At 42.5% G+C, this 23475-nt stretch overlaps 1 protein-coding gene across 1 annotated transcript in view; it reads left to right on the forward strand.

The window, feature by feature from the left end:
* Positions 1 to 23475, forward strand: part of FOCAD (focadhesin) — a 195204-nt gene that overhangs the window by 41255 nt on the left and 130474 nt on the right. The window contains exons 7-11 of the mRNA XM_054031536.1: positions 2683 to 2887; positions 9318 to 9524; positions 10945 to 11032; positions 11762 to 11964; positions 19191 to 19448. Coding sequence (XP_053887511.1) covers positions 2683 to 2887; positions 9318 to 9524; positions 10945 to 11032; positions 11762 to 11964; positions 19191 to 19448 — 961 coding nt within the window. The remainder of the gene's footprint in view (positions 1 to 2682; positions 2888 to 9317; positions 9525 to 10944; positions 11033 to 11761; positions 11965 to 19190; positions 19449 to 23475) is intronic.

The raw sequence follows: 23475 nt of genomic DNA on the forward strand, positions 1-23475 counted from the left end.
AATAATGAGACATGAGTACATATGGGCAGGTTACTCTGTTATTGTCCACGGTGGGTTTCAGGTACTTTCCTTTGAGGCATCTGGTACTGTTGCTGTTAGACAGGATATTGGAATAGATGGACAGTTGGTGTGTTCTGGTGTGGCAATTCACGAAGTTTTCTGCCTTCTTCAGTGCTGATTTTTTTCTTTTGGGAAAGATTATGTTGAACAGAAGGCCGTTTAAAAGTCAACATTTGCAAAGCATTACCACAGAAGTATGAGAGGTGCCTGCTAATATGTGGCTGGGGAAACTGTGTTAATCTCAAATGTCACTGTGTGATAACTTGGCAATTGCTGACATTTTAATGGCTAAAGCTGTATAACAGCACAGTTTGTCCATTGATGAGGTCCATGAATATCTTTTATATAACATGACTTCATTGCAGGTAAAGTGGGATCTTTTTTTCTGGGATTGTGCAGCAACCTAGTACCATAGCTATAAGCTATTTTTTCTGTTAAGTTTAAATGATGGTGATTTTAAATGGTGGCTTTTGAAGATGCTTGCTTTTTTATTTAAAAAATTGAATTGCAAAGCCTTCTTTTAAAAATTGTCTGTTAAAAAACAGATCCATACCATTTACATATACATAAAGATCTAAAAGGACACTGTCAAATAATCTTGAAAAATGAGTTTAAAGCACTATCAAGTATTATACAAGCCCCTAAGCCACTGGCCATTTTTTGTAGTTTTACAAAACATGTTTCCATATCTTTTTAAAAATGTCTTTTTTCTGTTGCTTTGTGAAAGACTCACAAACAGGGGAACTGACTGTAGTAATACATTGAAACTAACTAAATAAATATAGTGCTCTGTTGCAGAAAATAGACACCTGGGGTAAGATAAATATTTTTCAAGAGAAATATTTTTCCCTTTATTCTCTTTATTTTATAGTGAAGTTAGCTGTTACTTGTGATGATAGAAGTTAAGGAATCTTCAAACAGAAGTTTGAGTTTTAAGTTGATGTCCAATTAAAAAGGTAGATTCATTTTAAAACAAAATATTAGAAAGACAGATCCTCCAGTCACCTGAAAATTCTGGAATTCAGTGTTCATAAAGAATCCTGTCATAAGTGGGTGCGATATAATCGGTTGTTGAATGGGCAGCAGAAAAAGTGTGAAACCTTGACCCCATTGAAGTCTATGGCAAAACACCTATTGACTTCAGTGGGACCAGGAATTCACTCTTAAGGTATAAGGCCTGTCTGTTTCCTTAACCGTGATCCTGCCGACACTTACTGAAGTCAGCAGGACTACTCACATACATAAAGTTGAGTGGATGAATAAGAGTTTGCAGAATCAGGGACTTAGTGTTTCGTTTTAGTTGTATTTTTTTTTCTGATGGGGTGGCCTGATGGTGATGGCTGTTAGGGAATTTAGTTGATATTGATCTATTAAAATGTTAATGAATTTTATTATTCGTAGAGCTCAGAAAACAGGGAGGTATTGTGAAAATTTAACATTACATTGTTTCTGTTTTTCATGGAAATGTTTTTATTTGAAATTTTTGGAACTACTGTAATAACACCTAGAGCTGGAGCTAGAGATTTATAATTAATTAAAATAAATACATTTGTTACTTGCAGATAACTACAGGAGATTTTAAAATGTATTTCATTTTTGGTCCAATCTCACAATCTTTACTTAGGCAAAACTCTCGCTGAAGTCAATGAGTAGTGCCTGAGTAATGAATGTGTTCTGTCATGAATACATGCATTTTCCACTACTGACATCACAATAGAGTATTTTAAAATGTATGCAGAAGGTGAAAGTCACAGATAGCTTTTCATAACCTGTCAGGGAGTCGAGTCCTGATTCAAAGTCCTTGGAAGTCAGTGGAGAAATTCTGATTAACTTTAGTAGGGTTTAGATTGAATGCAAAATTATTATGGCCCTGATCCTCCCACTGAAATCAGTGACAACATTTGCAGTGACATTGAACGGTGCCAGAAACACTTTATTTTATATGTATTTAGTATATATTTAGGTGTATAGTAGGTATTTTGTGTGATGAATGGGAATATGGAGTGACAACTGGTTAATTTTTTTTTAACAATAGCTGCATTCTTTAGAAGAACCCACTTGTCCTGTTCTTCCTCCCACTTTTTATCCAAAGGTTTTTATAGCATAAAATCATAGATCTAGAATATAGTGATCTATATGTATTACTGACTTTTTTGAGACATGAATGGGAGAAGATAAAAGGTTTCTGGAGGTACTTAATTATTTGACAATATCTGGGCATTGTAACCAATATTCTGATTCTCAGTTTTGAGACAGTGAGTCATAAATGGATCAACAATTGGATTTTTTTTAAATGTATAGTTGTGAGTTTCTAGCAAAGTGATTCCAATGAAACAATACAGTGATACATTCTTTGCCAGGTAGCAACCCTTGTTGAAGTAGTACTTTAATTGCATCTTTACTATACAAGAGCTCATTATATTGTTCTGTGCCAGTAAATCAAATTGTTACTGCTTATTTTGTGGGATTTAGCAATGACTCTCATGGTGTCTTCTCATAATTAATATACATCCTGCACAATGCTGATACCAGTAGAGCCTGTGAATGTTATGTTGCTTGGGTTTCACTGTTTGCTGACTTTTACTAGTAAGTGGTCTCAGCAAACTTATTTTTGAACTGCAGGGCACAGAGTTCATGTGTCTGTATAATGACCCCATTTCTAAGATACCTGTATTGTGAACCGTCCCAACTGGGGGAGAATGCTGAACTGCGAATGGGTCTACTTAAAATCTTACTTCAGCCACATGGTCCTGAGAACAAAGAAGCACCTTCTACACTAGAACACCTTATTCTTCAGCTGCTTTGTGACTTGATTCCACATTTTCAGGTAAAAGTTAATTTAATGCTTGGCCCTGCCTTCTGCAAATAAACTTTGTTAAAGGAGCTTTGTTATTGTATTACTCCTTTGTGTGTTCACATGCAATGCTGCATTCCAACTCCCCAAACTAGATTTGATCAGCAGCTTGGAAATCCAGAGCTGATAAAGTCTGACTTTCTCGGGGAAGGTAATATAATTTTTTTAAAGTGATCAAATCTGACCATGCGAGTTCTAACTGGAAACAAGTGTTGTGTGTGATAGTAACTAATGATGCTGATGACCTTGTATATAGTTTAAGTTGGGAGAGCAGAATGTGAGAGACAGAAAGTTATTGTCCTGAACCAATCACGGTCTGCTGTTCTTCTTCGAGTGCTTGCTCATGTTGATTGCATTCTAGGTGTGTGCGCGCCCAAATGCGTGGCAGTCAGAGATTTTTGCCTTAGCAGTACTCATAGGGCTGGCTGTGGCGCCCTTCGGAGTGCCGCGCTCATACCACAGTATATCAGGCACTGCCGGCCCTACGCCCTCTCAGTTCCTTCTTACTGCCTGTGGTGGTCGGTCGGAGCGCCTTTCTTGCTGAGCAAGAGCTAGCGGTTTCTACCATTCTGACCTTCGCGCCTTAGAGCCGTTGTACATAGTTCGCATTTGATAGTGTTAAGTAGTTGTTAAGTGTTAGTTAGTAGTTAGGGTCCCAGCGGGACTTTGCCCCAGGCGGGACATGCCTTGGTCTCCTGGGTTTAAGCCCTGGTCTCCCAGGTTTAAGCTCTGCTCGGACTGCAGCAGGCCTATGCCTGTGAGTGACTCCCATGGCAGCTGCCTTAAGTGCTTGGGGGAGTCACAAGTTAAGGAGCGGTGCCGAATGTGCAAAAATTTTCAGCCCTGCACCCAAAAGGAGCAGGATATCCATCTCAGGACTCTCCTGATAGAATCCACCCTCCACCCGGCTTCAAAGCTGTCCAGACAGGTCGTACCTAGTGCCTCAACCTCCGTGCGCAGCGCAGCACTGGCACCTGACTCCTCCTGGCATCGTTCACCATCGCCGTTGCCAAAGAAGAAGACCAAGAAGTGCTCCTGGGTACTGAGCAAGAAGGCCCAGGAGTCATCTAGCAAGGGACCTCGGACTCCCCACCAGGCTGCTCCAGGTCCATGCAATCATGCCTCCCCAGTTGAGGCTCCCAGCCCCCTTAAAAGTCCTCCACCGACTCCTGGGAGCAGTATGGGACCCACACTCCTGCCTGCACCTTCATCATCCCAGGCTCCCCTGGTGCAGAGAGAGCACAGGTCTCCACCTGCTCCAATGAAGACTCCGGTGCCACAGGACTTGGCTAAGGTTCCCCAAGAGGGCAAGCCCGCTGTTAAAACCCCTCAGGAGCAGGGGAACAACACTGGTCGCCGGACAGAAGACTTGGATCTTCTCCGCTGTGTTTGGAATCCTGGGGCAGATCCCAATCGCGTTGTTGATCGCCCAGGTGAACTTCCCGATCCCCTCGGCGCTACTTCCCGGCACCACTCACTCTCTTGACGGTCGTCCTCTAGGCATCGATCCCAATCACCAGCACAGTGGGAAAGTTCCCTGTCCCGGTACTGGTCTCCCCAGCATTGGTACCGCAGGTCCCCACCTCCTCGTCTCCCAGAAACAAAGAGGCTAAGAAACTCTATTTATTTATTCAACTGCCAACCTGCAATTTTCTGTGCCGAACCATCAGGCCCTGCTGGCCTAGTACAATTTTTATCTCTAGGACGGTCTCGGAAAGTTCCAGGGATCCCTCCCTCTGGGACTGGCCCAAGAGTTTGGCACCATGGTGTGCGGTGGCTAGATGTTCCCTGCAGATGGCATGGGACGCGGTGGACTTGGCAGCAAGGGTGGTCACATCGGCGGTGGCAACTCCTGGCTCCAGACAGCGGGCCTCTCCGAGGAGATGCAGGCCTCAATCCAGGCCCTCCCCTTTGATGGCGTTGTCTGTTTTCGGATCAGACCGACACCAGGCTGCACGGGTTGAAGGATACTAGGGCTAGCCTTTGTTGGGCATGCACAAGCCGCAATCAGCCAGAAAGCCCTTTCGACCACCGCCACTGCCAAGACCCTGGCAACCTTGTCAGGGCTTTATGAGAAGAAGAGATGCTAGTTTTGGTCATCATCACTCTTCTTCCTCATGCTTGCCAGCCCAGCCTGGGGCTGTGAAACACCCTGGGGGCCGGAAGCGATTGTTTTGAGGGTGCGCCCAAGAATGATGCCCAGTCAGTTGACCAAATCCTAACCGCCTCTCTCCCTACCGTCTTGGACATAGTGGCTTGGGACTACACCCTGCAGTTCTTGGCCACCCCTCCTTCCTGAATGTCAGGGAGCTCAGAGCGGTTTTCCTGGCGTATCAGGCGAATCAGGAATGTCCTGGCAGATCGCTTCAGCATGACCTTCTTGTCTTGCCACGAATGGTCGCTTCATCCAGAGGTGGTCTGCTTAATCTTCCGCAGGTGGGGGACTCCCCGGATGGACCTGTTACGTCTAGGCATAACAGAAAGTGTCACCTGTTCTGTTCTCTGTGGGGCAGGGACCAGGGCTCCCTGTCGGATGCCTTCCTGATTCTGTAGTCGGGAGCGCTGATGTGCACTTTCTCACCAGTACCATTGATCCACAAAGTACTACTGAAGGTGAAGCAAGACAGAGCGTCTGTTATCCTCATAGCCCAGTGTGGCCTCGTCAACACTGGTTCGCCGTGCTGCTGAGTCTCTCAACAGCCACCCCATGGCAGTTACCTCTTCTGCCGGATCTGCTGTCCCAGAACCATGGGAACCTGCTGCACCCGAATCTGGCATCACTGCACTTGACGGCTTGGCTGCTGCATGGCTGAGTATGGATGAATGGAGTGTTTCGCTGGTGTCCAACGGGTCCTGCTGGGCAGCAGAAAACCGACCACCGGGGCTACCTATGTGGCAAAGTGGAAGCGGTTCACGTGTTGGGCCTCGGACTGACACATTTGTGCAGAAGAGGCCCTACTGCAGGACATCTTGAACTATTTATTGCACCTTAAGCTCCAGGGTCTGTCACCATCTTCGATCAAGGTATACCTGGTGACCATTTTGGTGTTCTACCCTTCGTTTCAAGACCAGTCGGTCTTCGCCCATCCCATGATGGCATGCTTCTTAAAAGGTTTAGAGTGCCTTTACCTGCATGTCTGGGACCTGGTCCCCTCTTGGGACCTGCATCTTGTGCTGTCAAGGCTCCCCACTTTGAGCCGTTGGCTTCCTGCTTCCTCCTGCCTTTTTCCTGGAAAGTCTCCTCCTTGGTCACTATAACTTCGGCCTGTAGAGTGCCCAAGATCAAGGCGCTAACATTGGAGCCACCCAATACGATCTTCTATAAGGACAAGGTCCAGCTGCATCTGCACCCTGCCTTTCTGCCCAAGAACATCGCCCAGTTCCACCCTGGTCAAGACATTTACTTACAAGTCCTTTATCCAAAGCCTAATGCGATGGATGAGAAGTGTGAGCTGTATACCCTGGATGTCAAATGGGCACTGGGCTTCTACATTGATAAAACAAAGCTGTTCCATAAGTTAATGCAGTTGTTCATTGCTGTCACTGACGGGATGAAAGGTTGCCCAGTGTCAGCCCAGAGAATCTTGTCTTAGATCACGGCCTGTATCCGCTTTTGCTATGAGCTGGCAAAGGGGACCCCACCAGCCATCGTGACAGCTCATTCGACTAGGGTGCAAGCATCATGATCAGCCTTCCTGGCACAGGTGCTGATCCAAGAGATCTGTCAGGCCACGACCTGGTTGTCCGTCCACACGTTCGCGTCGCACTACGCAGCAGGGTCAAGACGATGCTGGCTTTGGCAGAGCAGTGATGCAAGTTGCAAGACTGTGCACTCCGAGCCCACCTCCATTGATTTGGCTTCTGAGTCACCTAGAATGGAATCGACATGAGCAAGTACTCAAAGAAGAAAAAATGGTTACCTACCTTTTGTAACTGTTATTCTTAGAGATGTGTTGCTTATGTTCGTTCCATTACCTGCCCTCCTGCCCCTCTGTCGGAATTGTCAGCAAGAAGGAACATAGAGGGCATAGGGCTGGCGGCACCTGATATTCTGAGGCATGAGTGCGGTACTCCACAGGGCGCCACAGCCAGCCCTACTGGTACTAAGGCAAAAATCTCCAACGGCTGTGCTCGTGGATGCGCGCACACCTAGAGTGTAATGGACATGAGCAACACATCTTGAAGAACAACAGTTATGAAAGGTAGGTAACCTTTTTTACAGCCAGTTCTCAACATCATGAGCTGTTTTGAGAAAACTTGTAACACTTGAATTTGGGTGGGTGGTTTTAAAATGTGAAATGGGCTATACAAAGTTCTTGTGTTTTAATAAGATAACACAAATTCTGCCCTTACGTAAATAAGTATGACACTCTCTGAAGCCAGTGGGACTGTATACCGGAAGGTACAACTGTACTCTGTGTAGGCTGGGATTGTCAAAGGGGCCTACTTCTCACTGAAATTCAATGCAAAGTAGGGTGCCTAATTGTCTTGGGCCTCTTTCAAAATCTCAGCCATAGCTCATTGAGGAGAAGAGGGGAAGAATAGTCCAGTGGTTAGGTTGCAAGCCTGAGACTCAGGAGATGCGGGAGGGACTTCCCTGCTCTGTCACAGACTTCCTGGGTGAGCTTTGGCAACTCCCTTAGGTCTGGTCTATGCTTCATAGTTAGGTCAACGTAAGCTGCCTTGCATCAACCTAGCTGTGGAAGTGTCTTCTCGTAAATTTGGATCCCACCCATGTAAGTGCCTCTCTGTGCCTATGTAGTGACGCCCCCTCCCCGAGTGGTGTAGAGTCGGTGTCAATATAATTGAATTGACATAGTGTCAGTGTAGACACTGAATTGTTTACGTTGACGGTTACTGGCTTTCAGGAGCCATCCCACAATCACCACACTGACAATACAATTGATACAAGTGCTTCTTGTGAGGACACGCACCACCAATACAAGGAGTCAAGTGTGTACGTACAAGAAATTTAATAACTGTGGTGACTGTATGATGACATAAATAATTTTGTGTGTAGACATGGCCGTAGCCTCTTTGTGCCTTTGTTCCCTATCTGTAAAATGGGAATATTAGGTGCAGTGAGGATAAATACATTAAAGATTGTAGGATGCTAATAGACTTCAAAAGGGACATAGGAAACTTCTCAGAAAAATGGTTATGAACCTGCTTTATTCCCCAAAAACCAAAACACACAACTACAGGAGTGAAGTTTGTTTTGCTATAAATCACTTTTATTTTCTTAAATGTATACTAAGCTTTACATTCTCTTCACTGTCCCCTTGTCCACAGTGTCTCTTTCACTGCAGCTAGGAAAATCTTTGGCCCAAGAACTCATAAGCTTGTTTTCATAACCTGTCCTTTCTTCCTCCTCCGATCCCCAAGCCCTTTTTTTCCTTTCTTTATCTTGCCCCTTGTTTAGTCCTGCTAATGTGTATTGCATAAATGCTGAAACATTTCATAATCATTTTGTTGTCTTATGGTGGCAACCACTGGTGAAAGGTTCAGCTGGTCACCTGCAGACTTTCCTGTTGATGAATTCAGCAGACACAAGGCGCCTGATTAGAGCAGATGGTTCATTGTTCTTAATCCCTTGGAATAAATGACAATGTGGATGAGATCAAAACCATATTCATAACACCAGCTCCAGAATTTTGATCAGAACAGCTGGGTTTGGTTGGAATTGGAATTTTCAAGACCAGAACATCTTTCATATCTAACGCATTAATTTATTGAGGCACCCTGCCATTTGAATCCTCTTCTGCACTGCTTCCAAATATAGAATGACACTTTTGGTCAAGACACTCAAATGCAATTTTTTTCTGTAGATAAACTTACATGGTGGTTCAGGGGAATAAGATACTGACCTGCTGTCTCTGGAGACTGAAGTTGGAATCAAGATTAGATAATAAGAAAAGTGAATTGGGGGGCGGGGGGTGTTTCTCAATAATAAGAACATTTCAGCATTAGAAAACCTCTACGCCGTTTGTTCCATTTGGCAATCACTAACCCAGAGAAGCTCAGGAATTGAATTGCATGCAGTAGCAAATCAGGAACGAAGGACCCAAAACCAAAGATGTCTGTTTGTCGTCCCTCTTAAGGAAAAGGGCAGTGCTTGTTATTTCTTTAAGTTTTTGTCTGATTTTACTGCTGAGTTTCAAACTGGAGAGAGGCTTGTCTCTTTCAAGGCTTATCTTGCCATCTGCCATAGAATGGTAGGGTTGGTAGTTTATCTCTGAATGTGTTTCTTGTAGTGTTCTTAGAAAAGTTTGCAATGAAAAAGTTATACAACTCTTAGGACCAACTATAGAAATTGAAACTCTTCCACACATCTTGTAAGAGAGAAGAAAAATAAATAAAGTGTGTGTGTGTATGTGTTTAAGCTATTTCTTTTTCTCTACAGATAAAGGACTTGCCACAAATAACGGAAACGTTGTTCTTTCTAGAAGAATTATTCCGGAGTCTGCTTCGCTACCCTGTTTTTTGGAAAGTCCAGTTATCCCAGCTTTGTCTGCAGATTTTGTGCTTCTGTGAGATTTGTCTGAACGTGACAGGGGAGTGTTCATCTACAATTTGCTTAATAGAGCAAAATGTTGAGTTCTTGCAAGAGGTAAGGATTTGGGAGAAGATACAGAAAGCGACATTAAATGGAAAGATTGTTGCCATTTTAAAGGTGGTCTTTCAAAGTGGATCTATACATGCAGTTATTTTTTCTTGCTAAGAATCTTTGTTTAAAATGCTCATCTGTGCTGAAAAAGTCAAAGGTTCTCATTAACCTCACTGTGAGACCAACATAAAGTTAATACAAAATTATAAGCAAATAGCATGTTCTGTATTTGCAACAAGCACCATCTTCCAATATACTGAACTTTTACAAGTTAAGAAATCTGAAATGTTTTGATCAGGCTGTAAACCTCAATCAGGGTTTGCAGTTTCAAGTCAATGGGACTTGTGCTCCTAAGATGCTTTTTAAATCTCAACCTTTGGTGTCTAAATATGGCCTTAGGAGCCTAATGCATTTAAAAAAAAAAAAAGGGCTATAAGTCTAAAACAGTTCGCAATAACTTTTAATGTATTGGAAATCTAAATAACTTTTCATTATTAATGTTGAAGTAGCTTTATTTTGAAGCGACAAAGGTTTTTTGCTACCTAGAGAAAATCACTCCATCCTATTAGAAACATGATCTAGGAGCATAGTTTTGACCATTGTAGAGTTCAGGTTGCCACTGTCTGTGAATTTCACTGCTTTAGGCTCAGTATTTTCACAGAGATTTGTGTACTATGGATAAAATTTCCCCCCCTCCCAGCCCCTCCCCAATGGTGGTACCTAAAGTTAGGCTTCTAAATCCATATTAAGGGATCTAAGTAAGCACGTGTTTTTAAAAAATGCAGATTACCCAGAAGCTCCTACTGACATCAACGGAGGATGCTTAGCACTTTAGACATCCAGGTACTTATTTAGGTCCTTAGAATATGGTCTTAGGAGCCTAACTTTAGGCACCCATTTTTGAAGATCTCTAGGCCTATGTAGAGTACATAGACATTGAACTGTTTTATCTAAACTAATAAGGCTTTTACCATAGTGTTTGCTTATGGTAGATAGATGAAGCCTGAGTTAAATTTTGTTGTTGTTGTTTCTTCGTTGCAAAACCTAAAAAGCCAGAAAATTTTAAATTATGAAGTCCCCATATATCGACTACTATGTTTTAGTGCTGACTGTTAGATTCAATGTAGACTGTAGTGTAGGGACCTGGTCAGTATAGGTTAAACCAAATTACAGAGAAACTAATCAGAATCTTGTGACTATTTAATAAAAGACTTGAATTGTATTGAAGCTCATGCTTTCCAGATAATTATCTTTATTGAAAGGTTGCTGCTTTTAAATTGTGAGGTTTGAACAGGTACACTGTGTTCAGTATATACTATGTGCGTAAAAAAGACCTGCAATATTGATATGTTTGTTTATTTCCACACCCCATCTGGCTCAAAACTGAAGTCTTCAAACAACATTTTTTTTTCTGCCTCTTCAGGACTTTCCAGTTGAACAGGCCATACTTGGATTAGGTTTACTTCTGTTACAGACTCCAGCATGTCAGCAGAAACCCATCTTAAACCTAGGTAAAGTTCTGCTTGGAATATCCAGTTTCCAAGATCATGGTTTCCTGTTTGTTTTGTTTCCTTAAATTTAAGACATTGTCTTTTTGTAATCAGTCTTTGAAGTTAGATGCAGTGATTGGAATGCTCATTGTATTAAGCTGTAATTTTTTGTTAATAAAAAGTAAAAGCTTGATATGGTGGAGCCAAAGGCGAAAAGAAATCTTTTCCCCCTCCTGTTTCCTGTCATGGATGTTAGAATCTGCTGGCTTGTTCTGCCTTTGTATAGGGGTTTAAATTTTTCCAGCCAGCAGCAGGATAACCTTTGCCAGGGTTCAGGCCTCCTGAACCTGTTACTTCTGACAGTTCTTCTGATCTCATGTTTGACAGTCTTGAGGGCACAGCGTATAGATTATTTGTTTGGCTGGGCTTTTGACTTATTGTTTTAGTAATAGAGAATAGACTTTTCGTGCTGCTACATTAACAAGCAGGGGTTTCTGTTATATTCCATTTCTGTGTTTATTGATGTAAGGTGCTCAGGTGGCTTGTTATAAAGGGCATGAAATGTACATTTGGTGATGTGGTCCTTATCAGGAAAGTAGTTTGCACTGTGGCAGTGCAATGTATATATATATTGCAACTCTTTTGGGGACTGTTACTGTGCTTGACCAGAGTATTTGCTAGAAAATGTGCATGTCATACTGAAAAGCATAACTCTTTTTTCTACCTAATTTTTTTCTTTTGCTCAAATAGCTTGCAAGCTCCTTTCCTGTACAGAAATTCAGAAAATTCCAGCCACAGCCATCATCTTGGTGATGCCTGTGTTGCAGATCTTATCTTCAACAACAGTTGAGGACTGTATATCGGAGGAAGATTCTGGCCCCACTAGGCAACAGCTGGCTATAAATCTTCTGGAAATGGTACAGCAGGAAGGCACAAAGGATAAAAAGAAATTGGTAAAGATTTAATTAATGCTCTTCCCTTTTGGGGCAGATTGGGTTGGGGGGGATATAAGTTTCTCTGCATTATTACATGCAGTAATTTACATTAGAGACTGCTAAAGATGGATGGGGTGTGTGTGTTCTTTTTAAACTTGACATGGAAACTGTCAAAACATGTATTACAGATGAGTAAAATGGAAAGTGCTAGGAAGGCAGCAAAAACTAATTTTGCGCTTGCGCATTGCTTCTACCTGTGGTGGTTTTTTTTTTTTTTTTTTTTACAGCCTTATGTCAGCTCATACAGATTTAAGGGTATTAGTACATTTTCATCCTGTGCTGTTAGCCAAATAGGAAGCCCTCAATAGAATGCTAAACTTTTGCCTCCTTCAGACTCTTGCTTATGGTACTCTTATTCATCCCCTTCCTTGTAACAGTATAGTCTCATCAACCACCACTCTTTTCTTCTCTTTCCGCTTTGTTGTAGAAAGAGAGGGAGAACAAAGGCAAAGGGGGGCACCACCTACACCTCTACCCCGATATAACGCTGTCCTCGAGAGCCAAAAAATCTTACTGCATTATAGGTGAAACCGCGTTATATTGAACTTGCTTTGATCTGCCGGAGTGCGCAGCCCCGCCTCCCCGGAGCGCTGCTTTACCACGTTATATCCGAATTCGTGTTATATCGGGGTCGCGTTATATCGGGGGAGAGGTGTATTATGGTGTCAACTGATCATCTTGGAATCTTTTTGTACTTCCTGTTGCTCCCCTCTTATTTACTGATGCAGGATCTTGAGCCTGAGAACTCTCCCTCCTTCTCCCACAGAATCATAGAAATGTAGGGCTGGAAGGGACCTTGAGAAGTTATCAAGTCCAGCCTCCTGCACTGAGCCAGGACCAAGTAAACCTAGATCGTCCCTGACAAGTATTTGTCCAGCCTGTTCTTAAAAACCTCCAGTACTGAGGATTTCCACCATCTCCCTTGGAAACCTATTCCAGTGCTCACCTACTCTTACAGTTATAAAGTTTTTCCTGGTATCTAACGTAAATCTCCCTTCCTGTAGATTAAGCCTATTACTTCTTGTCCTACCTTCAGTGGACATAGAGGACAACTGACCACCATCCTCTTTATAATAGCTCTTAACATACCTGATGGCTGGTTTCAGGTCCAACCTCAGTATTCTTTTGTTAAGACTAAACATGCCCGTTTTTTTAACCTTTCCTCATAGATCAGGTTTTCAAAATGCTTTAGTGTTGCTCTCCTCTAGACTCCATCTATGTGTTCATAGAATCATAGGGTTAGAAGGGACCGCAAAGGTCATCTAGTCTAACCCCCACTAAGATGCAGGATTTGTTGTCTAATTGATCCAGATGACTATTCAGCTTCCTTTTGAAAACCTCCATCCAAATGTTCTGAGGATAGGTGAGAGCCAGGGGCGGCTCCAGGCACCAGCGCAGCAAGCACATGCCTGGGGCGGCAAGCTGCAGGGGAGCGGTGAGGGCGGCTGTCAGGTGGCCTTCGGCAGCGTGCCTGCAGGAGGTCGGCCGGTCCCGTGGTTTCGGTGGCAATTTGGCGGCGGGTACGCCGAAGCCGCGGGACCAGCAAATCACCCGTAGAAACACCGCCAAATCTGCGTGACCGCGGACCGCCCGCAGGCATGCTACCGAAGGCCGCCTGACTGCCGTGCTTGGGGCGGCAAAAAACATAGAGCCGCCCCTGATGAGAGCTGCCTACCTTCTCATTTAGACATTCTCAGCACTGTAGAAGTTAGGCTTCATTTGCTTCTTTACAGCTGTTTTCAACTGTTTCTGGAGATTGATCAGGTTGGTGGTGCATTTAAGACAGCAAAACATACCATTTCTTCTAGTTTCTGCGTCTAATATACATTTATCCTAGAGGCCCACTCCCAGTTAGTTTTCTTCAGAAGTCCATAGATGCCAGTCCAGGTAATGCAGTAATATGTCCACAAAAGATAAACATATTGTGTCACAGATGAGTGGGAGCTTCTTAGATCAAGGCACTATGATGCAATATCGAAGTGTATAACTTTTTAACTTAAATGGTCATCTCTGCACCATGTAGCACTAACTAAATCCTGTCCCATCAGGCTAAGGATGATGCATGCGGTGAATTGTCTAGTGATGCACTCTTCTTTGGTTGTTCCAGAAACCTAGCCTGGTATCAGTAGAGATGTCTTCCGATCACAGGGAATAATTTTAGTTCCTTGTAAAGGGAGCTGTACTATCTAGTCATTCAAGTGATCTCCCAGGATCCCAAGTTCCAAAAGGTGAAGGATTTTCTCAAGTTGAGCTAAAGGTTTTAGTTGTTCTATAGCTTTTAAAATCTTATACCTCTAACTATTTTTAGTCTGGCAAGATCATATTGGTAGTGAATGCCTCCCTAGATCTTCCTAGGGCAGAGGTGGGCAAACTATGGCCCACGGGCCACATCCAGCCCATGGGACCCTCCTGCCTGGCCCCTGAGTTCCTGCCCCAGGAGGCTAGCCCCCCGTCCCTCCCCTGTTGTTCCCCTTGCTCTGCAGCCTCAGTTCACTCCGCCGCCGGTGCAATGCTCTGGGCGGCGGACCTGCGAGCTCCTGGGGCGGCACAACTGCAGAGCCGGGGCCTGACCTGATGCTTTGTGCTGCGCGGCGGCGTGGCTGGCTCCAGCCGGGTGGCGTGGCTGCCTGTCCTGGTGCTCTGGGCGGCACTGCTGTAGCACCGCCAGCCACCGGTGCTCCAGGCATCACGGTAAGGGGGCAGGGGGCGGGGGATGATGTAGGGCAGGGGAGTTCGGGGTGGTGGTCAGGGGGTGGGGGTGTGGATAGGGGTCGGGGCAGTCAGAGGGCGGGGAACGGGGGTTGAATGGGGGTGGGAGTCCCCAGGGGACAGTCAGGAAGGAGAGGGGAGGTTGGATGGGGCGGCGGGGGGTAGTCAGGGGCAGGGGTTCCGGGGGTGGTCAGGGGACAGGGAGAAGGGGTGGTTGGATGGGGCAGGGGTCCTAGGGGGAGCAGTCAGAAATGAGAGGAGGGATTGGATGGGGTGGCGGGGGGCAGTCAGGGGTGGGGGTTCCGGGGGCTGACAGGGAACGGGGGGGTTGGATGGGGCTGGAGTTCCGGGGGGGGCCGTCAGGGGGCGAGAAGCAGGAGGGGTCGGATAGGGGGTCGGGCTAGGCTATGCCTGGCTGTTTGGGGAAGCACAGCCTCCACTAACCGGCCCTCCATACAATTTTGGTAACCCGATGTGGCCCTCAGGCCAAAAAGTTTGCTTGCCCCTGTCCTAGGGAGATGTTTTAAGGACTTGTATCCCAGATTTTCTCCTCAAGGCTCCAGAAACCTGGTTACTGTACTGACTGATGAGCTATGGAGATGTGTGATAACCTGTAGTTCTTAAAAACATAAGAATGGCCGAACTGGGTCAGACCAAAGGTCCATCTAGCCCAGTATCCTGTCTTTTGACAGTGGCCAATGCCAGATGCTTCAAAGGGAATGATCAAAACAGGACAATTATCAAGAGATCCATTCCCCACCAGTCCCAGCCCCTGGCAGTTAGAGGCTTAGGAACATCCAGAGCATAGGGCTACTATTGGCCATCGATAGGTCTATCTTCCATGAACTTGTCCAATTCTTTTTAGAACCCATTTATAGTTTTGGCCTTCACAACATCCCCTGGTAACAAGTTCCACAGGTTGACTGTGTGTTGTGGGCAGAAATACTACTTCTTTGTTTGTTTTAAAGCTGCTGCCTGTTAATTTCATTGGATGAACCCTGGTTCTTGTGTTATGTCAAGGGGTAAATAACACTTTCTTATTCACTTTCTCCACACTATTCATGATTTTATAGTCCTCTATCATATTCTCCCTTAGTCACCTCTTTTCTAAGCTTGAGCAGTCCAGTCTTTTTAATCTCTTCTCATATGGAAGCTGTTTCATAGCCCTGATCATTTTTGTTGCCCTTCTCTGTACCTTTTCCATTTCTACTATATCTTCTTTGAGATCGGGTGACCAGAACGGCATGCAGTATTGTGGACTTAACTAGTACCTTGATGATATGATATTTCTTAACTTTAGGACCAGGAATGTAATTTTGTGTGTGTTCCCACATGCTTGGTGAATTTGTGTACCAGAATCAAATCACTAACAGAATATAATCTTTAATGGAATTTCCACATGTGTTCTTTTTCGTGCTTTGTGCTCTGTTCCTACAGGGAAAACCCTTATCAGTGTCGTCTTCGTTTCTTGCCTCAACTTCTCTAATTTGCTAGGTCTCTGAGCTTCTAATCTCTGTCCTCCAGCCCACCCAGAATGCTTCTGTGAATAGCTTTTTCCCTTCTAGACCACATCCCATCCCTTCTTTGATCCTTAACTGGTAACCGTCTCCTCTTGTATCAGTGAGGTTCCTAGTACAGGCCCTCAAGGTTTTACTTAAGTCTGCTCTTGCCTGCTATTCTGCTCTCCTTTCTTCCTGTGATTTAACAAACAGACTGCCCTCGTAGTCAGAGATCCCAATAAGAATTAGAACTCCACTGTGGCAGATGCTGTAACAAAATAACAGTCCCTGCCTCCAGGGGCTCACAATCAGAGAATACCTCGTTGCTCTGCACAACCTTACCAGCTCGCTTCATCTTTCTCTCACTCGCCTCTTTGAGTCTTTTTCTGGGCTGTCACCTCTTCTGGAGACAGGGTTGCTTTTTCTGAACCAGAATCCTCTCTCCATTCATACTCCTATAAATTCTCTCGTTCAGCAAAGCCTCAGTAATGTGCCACCACATTTTTCAATCAATAATATTAAACATGAAATGAGATCCTTCTTTGCCCACCTAGTATATTGTAACCAGTTTGTGGGCACTTACAACTACTTGACTTCTGCTTTGCTGCTCACAAATCGTAGCAACATGGGGCTACAACTTGAATCCTCCTTCTCTGACAGCAGAAGCCTTTACCACTTAAGACAGAAGAATCTCCATTAGTTAGGTCCTTTACTACTATGACATACAACTGAGCAATTACTTCATTCAGTAGAAGGCACTGGCACATGTATGCTGCGTCTGTACTGCCTATCTAAATGAGATTGTAAACCCTTGGGACAGCGTCCTGTCATAGTCTTTGTACAATGCAACATGGAACACATTGTCAGAGCGCAGTAAACAAATACTGAGCTGCTAAATGTTAATGCTTACCATGACTAAACTTTCTGGCAAATTTTCTATGAATAAACAATAGCACTCCCAAAAATGTAAAGGGGAAAGGGACATGATTCTCTAGAGGGGAGGAGAATCATTGTAACATAAGGGCTTGTATTTTTCCAGCTCCACTGCATATAGTTATTATGTAGAAATTATTACCACCACAGTCATTGTTCATTTCAGTGAAATGCACAAATACAAATGAAATTGTTCCGATTAAATGCTGAGACTCCCTCCCCTCTCTTCCCAAGAGAACAATGTGTCAGAAAGGGAGTAAGTCATTGTGAGAGAATGTTATATGCCTGTGTAGGTTACTACTGTTCCTGCTGTTTAATGGTAAGGAAAACAAACACATCTCCAGAGAACAGTCTCTGAATCACAGGATTCAGTAGAAAACATGCCTGAACTCTGGTTTTGTTTTTTGTTTTTTCAAATATTTTGAAAAATGCAACAATAAAACTGATCTGTCTCCGCCAGTAAGGGGTATATTTTCTGTCAGTGCTTGCAAAGTTCCAGTGGAAGTTGCCCAGTTAGATTTCTGTCCAGGGCAGTCCTCCGACTGGAATGGCAGTGATTATATATTTTTCCTTTCTAAACTCCAAAACACTTAGGGTGTTCCAGCTTTTTTTCAGCTTGAGAAATTTGAGGTGTGGGTATAACCATCTATGCCCCTCAATTCTAGTATTGGTTTCAGCTATAGTGAAATTACATCTTAGGGACTGATCCTGATTTTCAGATGCCTGAGGGAGCTGAAGTAAGCCAATACCCTGCTGGATCAGGTCCCTAACAATAGAACCTAAAGATCCTGAACTTTCTCATCAGGCTACATTCTGATCTTAAATCAGCCTCTATGATAGCAGCTGAAGTAAATGAGACCCCCTGGGTGTATCTGAGGGGAGAATTTGGCTCTAAGTGATCTCATCCGACAAAGGAACAGTGGGTTGCAGGTTGTTGCATTTTTCACATACAATAACTGATGGAATAAATATTGGAGTAAGAGTTAATTCTAATTTAAATGCTATTCTAAAAAGGTTATTTAAAGTACAGGGACATTATAGTTCTCATTAATCAAAATAAATTTACATTACATTAAACAATGTGATTAAAGTTAAGGTGTGAAGATTTATGTAGAACTGCTATAGCTGCTGATACAGAATATCTCTTCCACTTGGAAATTCAAGAGTGAACAAGTCCTGACCCTGACTGAGTCTGAATTATAGGTCAATTTCTAGTTTCCAGCTGGAAACCTCCTTTCAAATTCATTCCTTACTTGCTTCATATATAAAATGTATTGCATCTAAATGCTTCCTCCCCTAAGGCTGCCTCTCAGTTGTAATCTAGAATTGGGTGTGGAAGAACACTTGGAAAACATTTCCTTTTATAAGAGAATCCAGTTTTAATAAAAAATGTCAGGTAGTTTATGTTCTGAATTAGTGTTATCTTTTAATTAACAATAATATGAATTGAAACTGTTCCATGATTTAAAAAAAGAAATAGCTAACTGATTCTTGTTGGGATTTTTATCTTTCTCTGTTATTTCCAACCCAAATATTACACAACTACACCTGTGCTGGAACACAAGAACTGAAAAATAACATTGGTTGGTTTAGTATTATTGTCCAAAGCTGGATGAAATGCAAAAAAGTAAACCAAAAGCATAACAGGTCACAAGTAACTTACATTTTCTCTTTCAATTCATAACCTGGCAGTTTAAAGCAACATGACGCAGTCTCCAAAATGGCAGGCACTTTGTCAGAAACAGGTACTTTTAATATACTCCAGTTTCATTGTCTCCACTTCAGTTGGGAAATAGAACCATAATTATCAGCAGGAATAGTGATGACTGCTGCTTAGCAGAGGGGAACGTCAAAACAGTGGCAGAACCCATGGACAAGCAAGTAAAAAAAGAGAGCTTTAGTGATTTAATTAATTTTTTTTTCTTTAAGGAATAGGGTATCTCAAACAAAAAGTTTAGGTGGGAAAATTTGGATTTGTTACTTTTTTGTTTTTCAAGATTTGTACTTAATCTTTCATGGTACTAATTTGTCTGTGTTTTCCAGTCATCCTGCAAGGTCATCTTTCCTATAACCAGTACGTACAATTTATTGTATACAACCTGGAGGATCCTAGAACACATGAAAGAGAAGTCTGCAGTGCTTACCTGGTTGTCTTCCATTAAATCACTGCTACCTATTATGAATCAAGTCCCAACTCATGTTTTCCTTCTACTTGCTTATCTCCTGGTTCAAGAAAATGGAGAGAGTCTTCGTGGAGTACTGAGTGCTACTGTGGATATAGCCAAGGCAGATTCCTCTCAGGTAAAATCTGACCATTAATGGATTGCTCTGTTGTGTTTCCACCAGCAGTGTTCATTGAGTGCATATGGGTGGTGTGCTTAAGGCGCTCTTTGTGTCTGTGTAAAATTGCTCACTAGCCTTTTTTATTTAATGTTGGTGAAGAGAGAAATCGTTTACCGCTGTGCAGTAACTGAAGAGTTTTTAATTTTTCAGGGTGTGGAATGCAATATAATAAGGGGTATGTTTTTAAAAAATAAACCAAAATAGAATAAGTTCTGAGAGTTGTGACTTTTTCATTCTGGTGGCTGCACAGTGGTAACTGTCTTGAATTTGCCCTTTATAAGTAGTGAATCACTGAAGTTATAAAAGCATTTTTATTAAAGTGTTACTGTGTTGGAAGTGGTGTTATGCCACTCTAATATTGGTGTGACAGAATGGAGAATTATGCCCTTTGTTTTCACTAGTTTTATATTTAGAGCATGTCATGAGGAAGTGGGAGATATGTCTTCTATTCCTGGTTCTGTCATCAACTTGCTGTGTGAACTTGCGCCACTAGAGCTGCAATTTTTCCAGTCTGTAAAAGTGGGCTAATCTGTAGGGGAAGTAGTACGGATTAACTAAAGTTTGTGAAGTATTGTGAGACCTTTAATGGGAACTTTTAGCTATATGTCTATTTGAATGTTCTGGGGAGTAAGTCCAAAATGGAGTTGAGGTATTCTTGTGGTAACTTTTGAAACTTTAATTAGAAAAAGGTTTTCCAAACTATAACGTGTTTATGCTTTAGCACATTCACCTTTTTGTAATGATCTCCTTTTTAGATTATTTTTCTCTCTCTTTTTTTTTTTTTTTAGTTGTAAGCTGTGCAAGGTTAGAAAAATGACTTTTATTTGTGGTCTTATCCAATATATATATATATAAAGAATACAATGCAAGAAAATTGAGAAAAGTCTACTAAGCCATTTCTGGCTTCTCATGACCTCATAAATCACAGCCCTCTTGTGGTTACTGTGATGATCTCAGAGTCCCTTGATGTCTGTATACTTACATTTCAAAATTACCTGAATAGTCTGTGCTATCTTTTTGTCTGCTTCACTCTCTCTAAATTCAAGCCAGGTTTTTCACAATATCCATATACATATCTGCATAAGTTGAAAGACAAAAATAGATACCAGGCTTTATAATTTAGCAATCATAACACCAGATTGTCATGTGTGTATTATTTAAGTCAAGGGTACTAAACTAAGGCAATACAGTAGATTATAAAATATTCATGTTTGTATGTTGAACAACATGGATCACTTCTACTGTCTTGGTGCAATTCTTACCAGTTCACTTAACCTTGATAGGGAACTTGATGCTAAAATCAGCAAAGCTTAAGTTACCTTTGGCAAACTTACCTCAAGTCTTTGTAACAAGTTGCTAACCCTGAACAAAAAGGTGTCTGTTTATCAGGTTTGTGTCCTTAGTACCCTCCTTCACACTTGTGAAATCTGGGTTGCGTATTCCAAGGAGGAGCAGAGATTGAACAGTTTTCCCTCCGCTGTCTTAGAAAAATCCTTAGAATTACTTTGCACCAATGAATCACTAATAATGAAATCCTTGATAGAACTGGCCTACAGTCTATGCAGGCTTTGCTGGTTGGGAGACATGGAGTGCATGCCTCAAGATCGTCTCCCGAAGGCTGTGCTCTATGAACAACTTAAGAACTGCTCACGATGCAGAGGAAGGCCAAAACACTGTTACAGTGACAAGGTGAAGCAAGGCCTCAAGAAATTCAGCATTCCTAGTGACAGCTGGGAAAATCCTGCTCACAATAGTTCAGTTTGGAGAAGCTGGGTTTAGACTGGTGCAGTCACTGCGGAGAGCCATCAGAGAGCCCAGGCGAGCCAGGAAGCAGCGTATGCTTCAACTTCCATCTGAAGAGTGGGAAGGTTTGCCACTCACGCATCGGGCTCTTTTCTGACATCATTGCTAAGCACCACTGACAGACCGACTTTGTCACATCTCCTTTCATCTGTCAAGATGTTGGATGGCCATATATGTTGGAAAGCAAGAGAGAGTCCTTTTAAAAATTAGAGATACTCTTGTAACATAAAGACCAGCTTTTTGTCCATTTCTTCAATTGACTTCTGTTTCAAATGTTAGTTTGCACACCCTTTAGAGCAGGATTTGGCAACATGTGGTTTGACGAGTAGAGGCTTGTTTCTGTAGAGTGCTGGGTGCTCTGGTCCTGATGCATTGAATTGAATGGGAGTACTTGAGTGCTTACATTTGAGCACATGCTTAAGTGCTTTGCTCGATCAGGGCCATCATGCAGTGCATTCAGAGGTAACTATACCTTTGGTACTGGTACTAGCACTGTGTTACCTATTGAACTCCTATTATTCATCTTCCTCTCTTTTTCTCTTCTCAATGTTCTTTGTGCTTATGTCTTTTTTTTATTTTTTCTTATTCTCTCTCTGTCAAGTGGAGGGGGCTGCATATGCACATGGGTTTGGAGGGCAGATGAATTTTTGTTTGTTTGTTTTTTGTTGGATATTTTGATTCTTTTGAGATTGGTATTTTTCTTTTGCACATGTCTTTTTTTCCCCCTATAGCTTTGTATTTGGCCATGGTTTTTGAGATTTTCCTTTGTTTGTAATTTTCCTATAACTTTTTTGAAATATTTTTCTTTTTTTAAAAAACACATCACTTCAAAGGTTTACACTCCCTCCCCCCCATTTTTAAACATTCCTTTTATTTATATTTTTTGGCAGATTTAAAAGCTTTGGACCTCAAATATGCTGGCCAGGTCACATGGAAATATTAGCTGACCCCTTTCATTCTCAGACATATGACAACAGATTAAAAAAAAAAAATATGGCTTTCAGTCTGGAAAAGATTGCGAACTCCTGTTCTGGAGTTACTCATCAAGTTTATGAGCATTGTGTGGGCATGGAAGAATCTGTAGAATGTGTTAATTTACATGAACTGCAAGCTCGCTACTGTGAAAAAAGGATAAAATGTATTATGTGTAAACCAACAAAAAGCCCTTTGGATGCATTGCTCTGCAATGTAGTTGAGGTTCCAGGAATTGGATAACGCCCTGAAGTCATTTTACTCATGGTTTCTCTCAGACTACCAAGAGGGAACCCACATGTACAGTGCTTTGAAAAAGATCTATGTGCATTTTGAGGGGTAGTTTGCTGCCACTTCTGTGTCCATAAGGCTGATTAAGTCTGGAAGTAAACAATGAATGTAATACATTAGCAAGAGACATGGCAATAAAGAGAAGTAGACAAAATTGCAAATCAAAGCTAAGAGTTACATCCACCTCAGTCTGTCAGCAAACCCATCTAATGTGCATTCCAAACCCCATGTAGCCATCAGTGGAGTGGAAAGAGGTTATCTGGTAATTCACCCTTGTTGTATTTCCATGCATTTGTGTGAATTAAATGGGGAGATACTATCTTTTGTTCATTTTATTATTTGAAGTTCTTATGTCATGCTGTGCACAAAATTAATGCAACTATCATTGAGCTAATGTTTGATAAGATATTGTCTCAGAGAGTTCACAGGTAGTTGTAGATTCAAGGTAACACTATTTGCACAGAGACTGGACAGCAATTGGTATTTGCGGAGTTCCCAGAAGAAGCTGTGTAGTCTGCAGGCTAGTTCTGACTGTCCTTTGGACAAGGATTTGATTCTTTGATTTGATTATTATTTTTATTGTTCTGTGTGCTATATTGAACAGCTATTAGAACACAGGTTGCCCCCAGGAGCTTACAGTCTAAGGCCCCAATCCTGTAAAGATTTATGCATGTTCTTAACTTTCAGCATGAGTAGTCCAATTGAGAGAAAGAGAAAAATAGAAAACAAAGTATCATTCTTTCTTTCCCAGCGATCTTGCTCCACCCTAACTATGATTGCTTTGTTAATCATTCCTAGTATCTCACTGTAGTTTTGATTCCCAGGAGTGCCAATGACTCCCTCCCCTTACACCACAACAGATTCCTAGTCCTTCTTAACTGTTATATCCATCCCTCTCTGCCTTCTAGAGAGCAGCTGC

This window comes from Malaclemys terrapin, chromosome 6 (assembly GCF_027887155.1).
Source record: "Malaclemys terrapin pileata isolate rMalTer1 chromosome 6, rMalTer1.hap1, whole genome shotgun sequence".
Classification (NCBI taxonomy): Eukaryota; Metazoa; Chordata; order Testudines; family Emydidae; genus Malaclemys; species Malaclemys terrapin.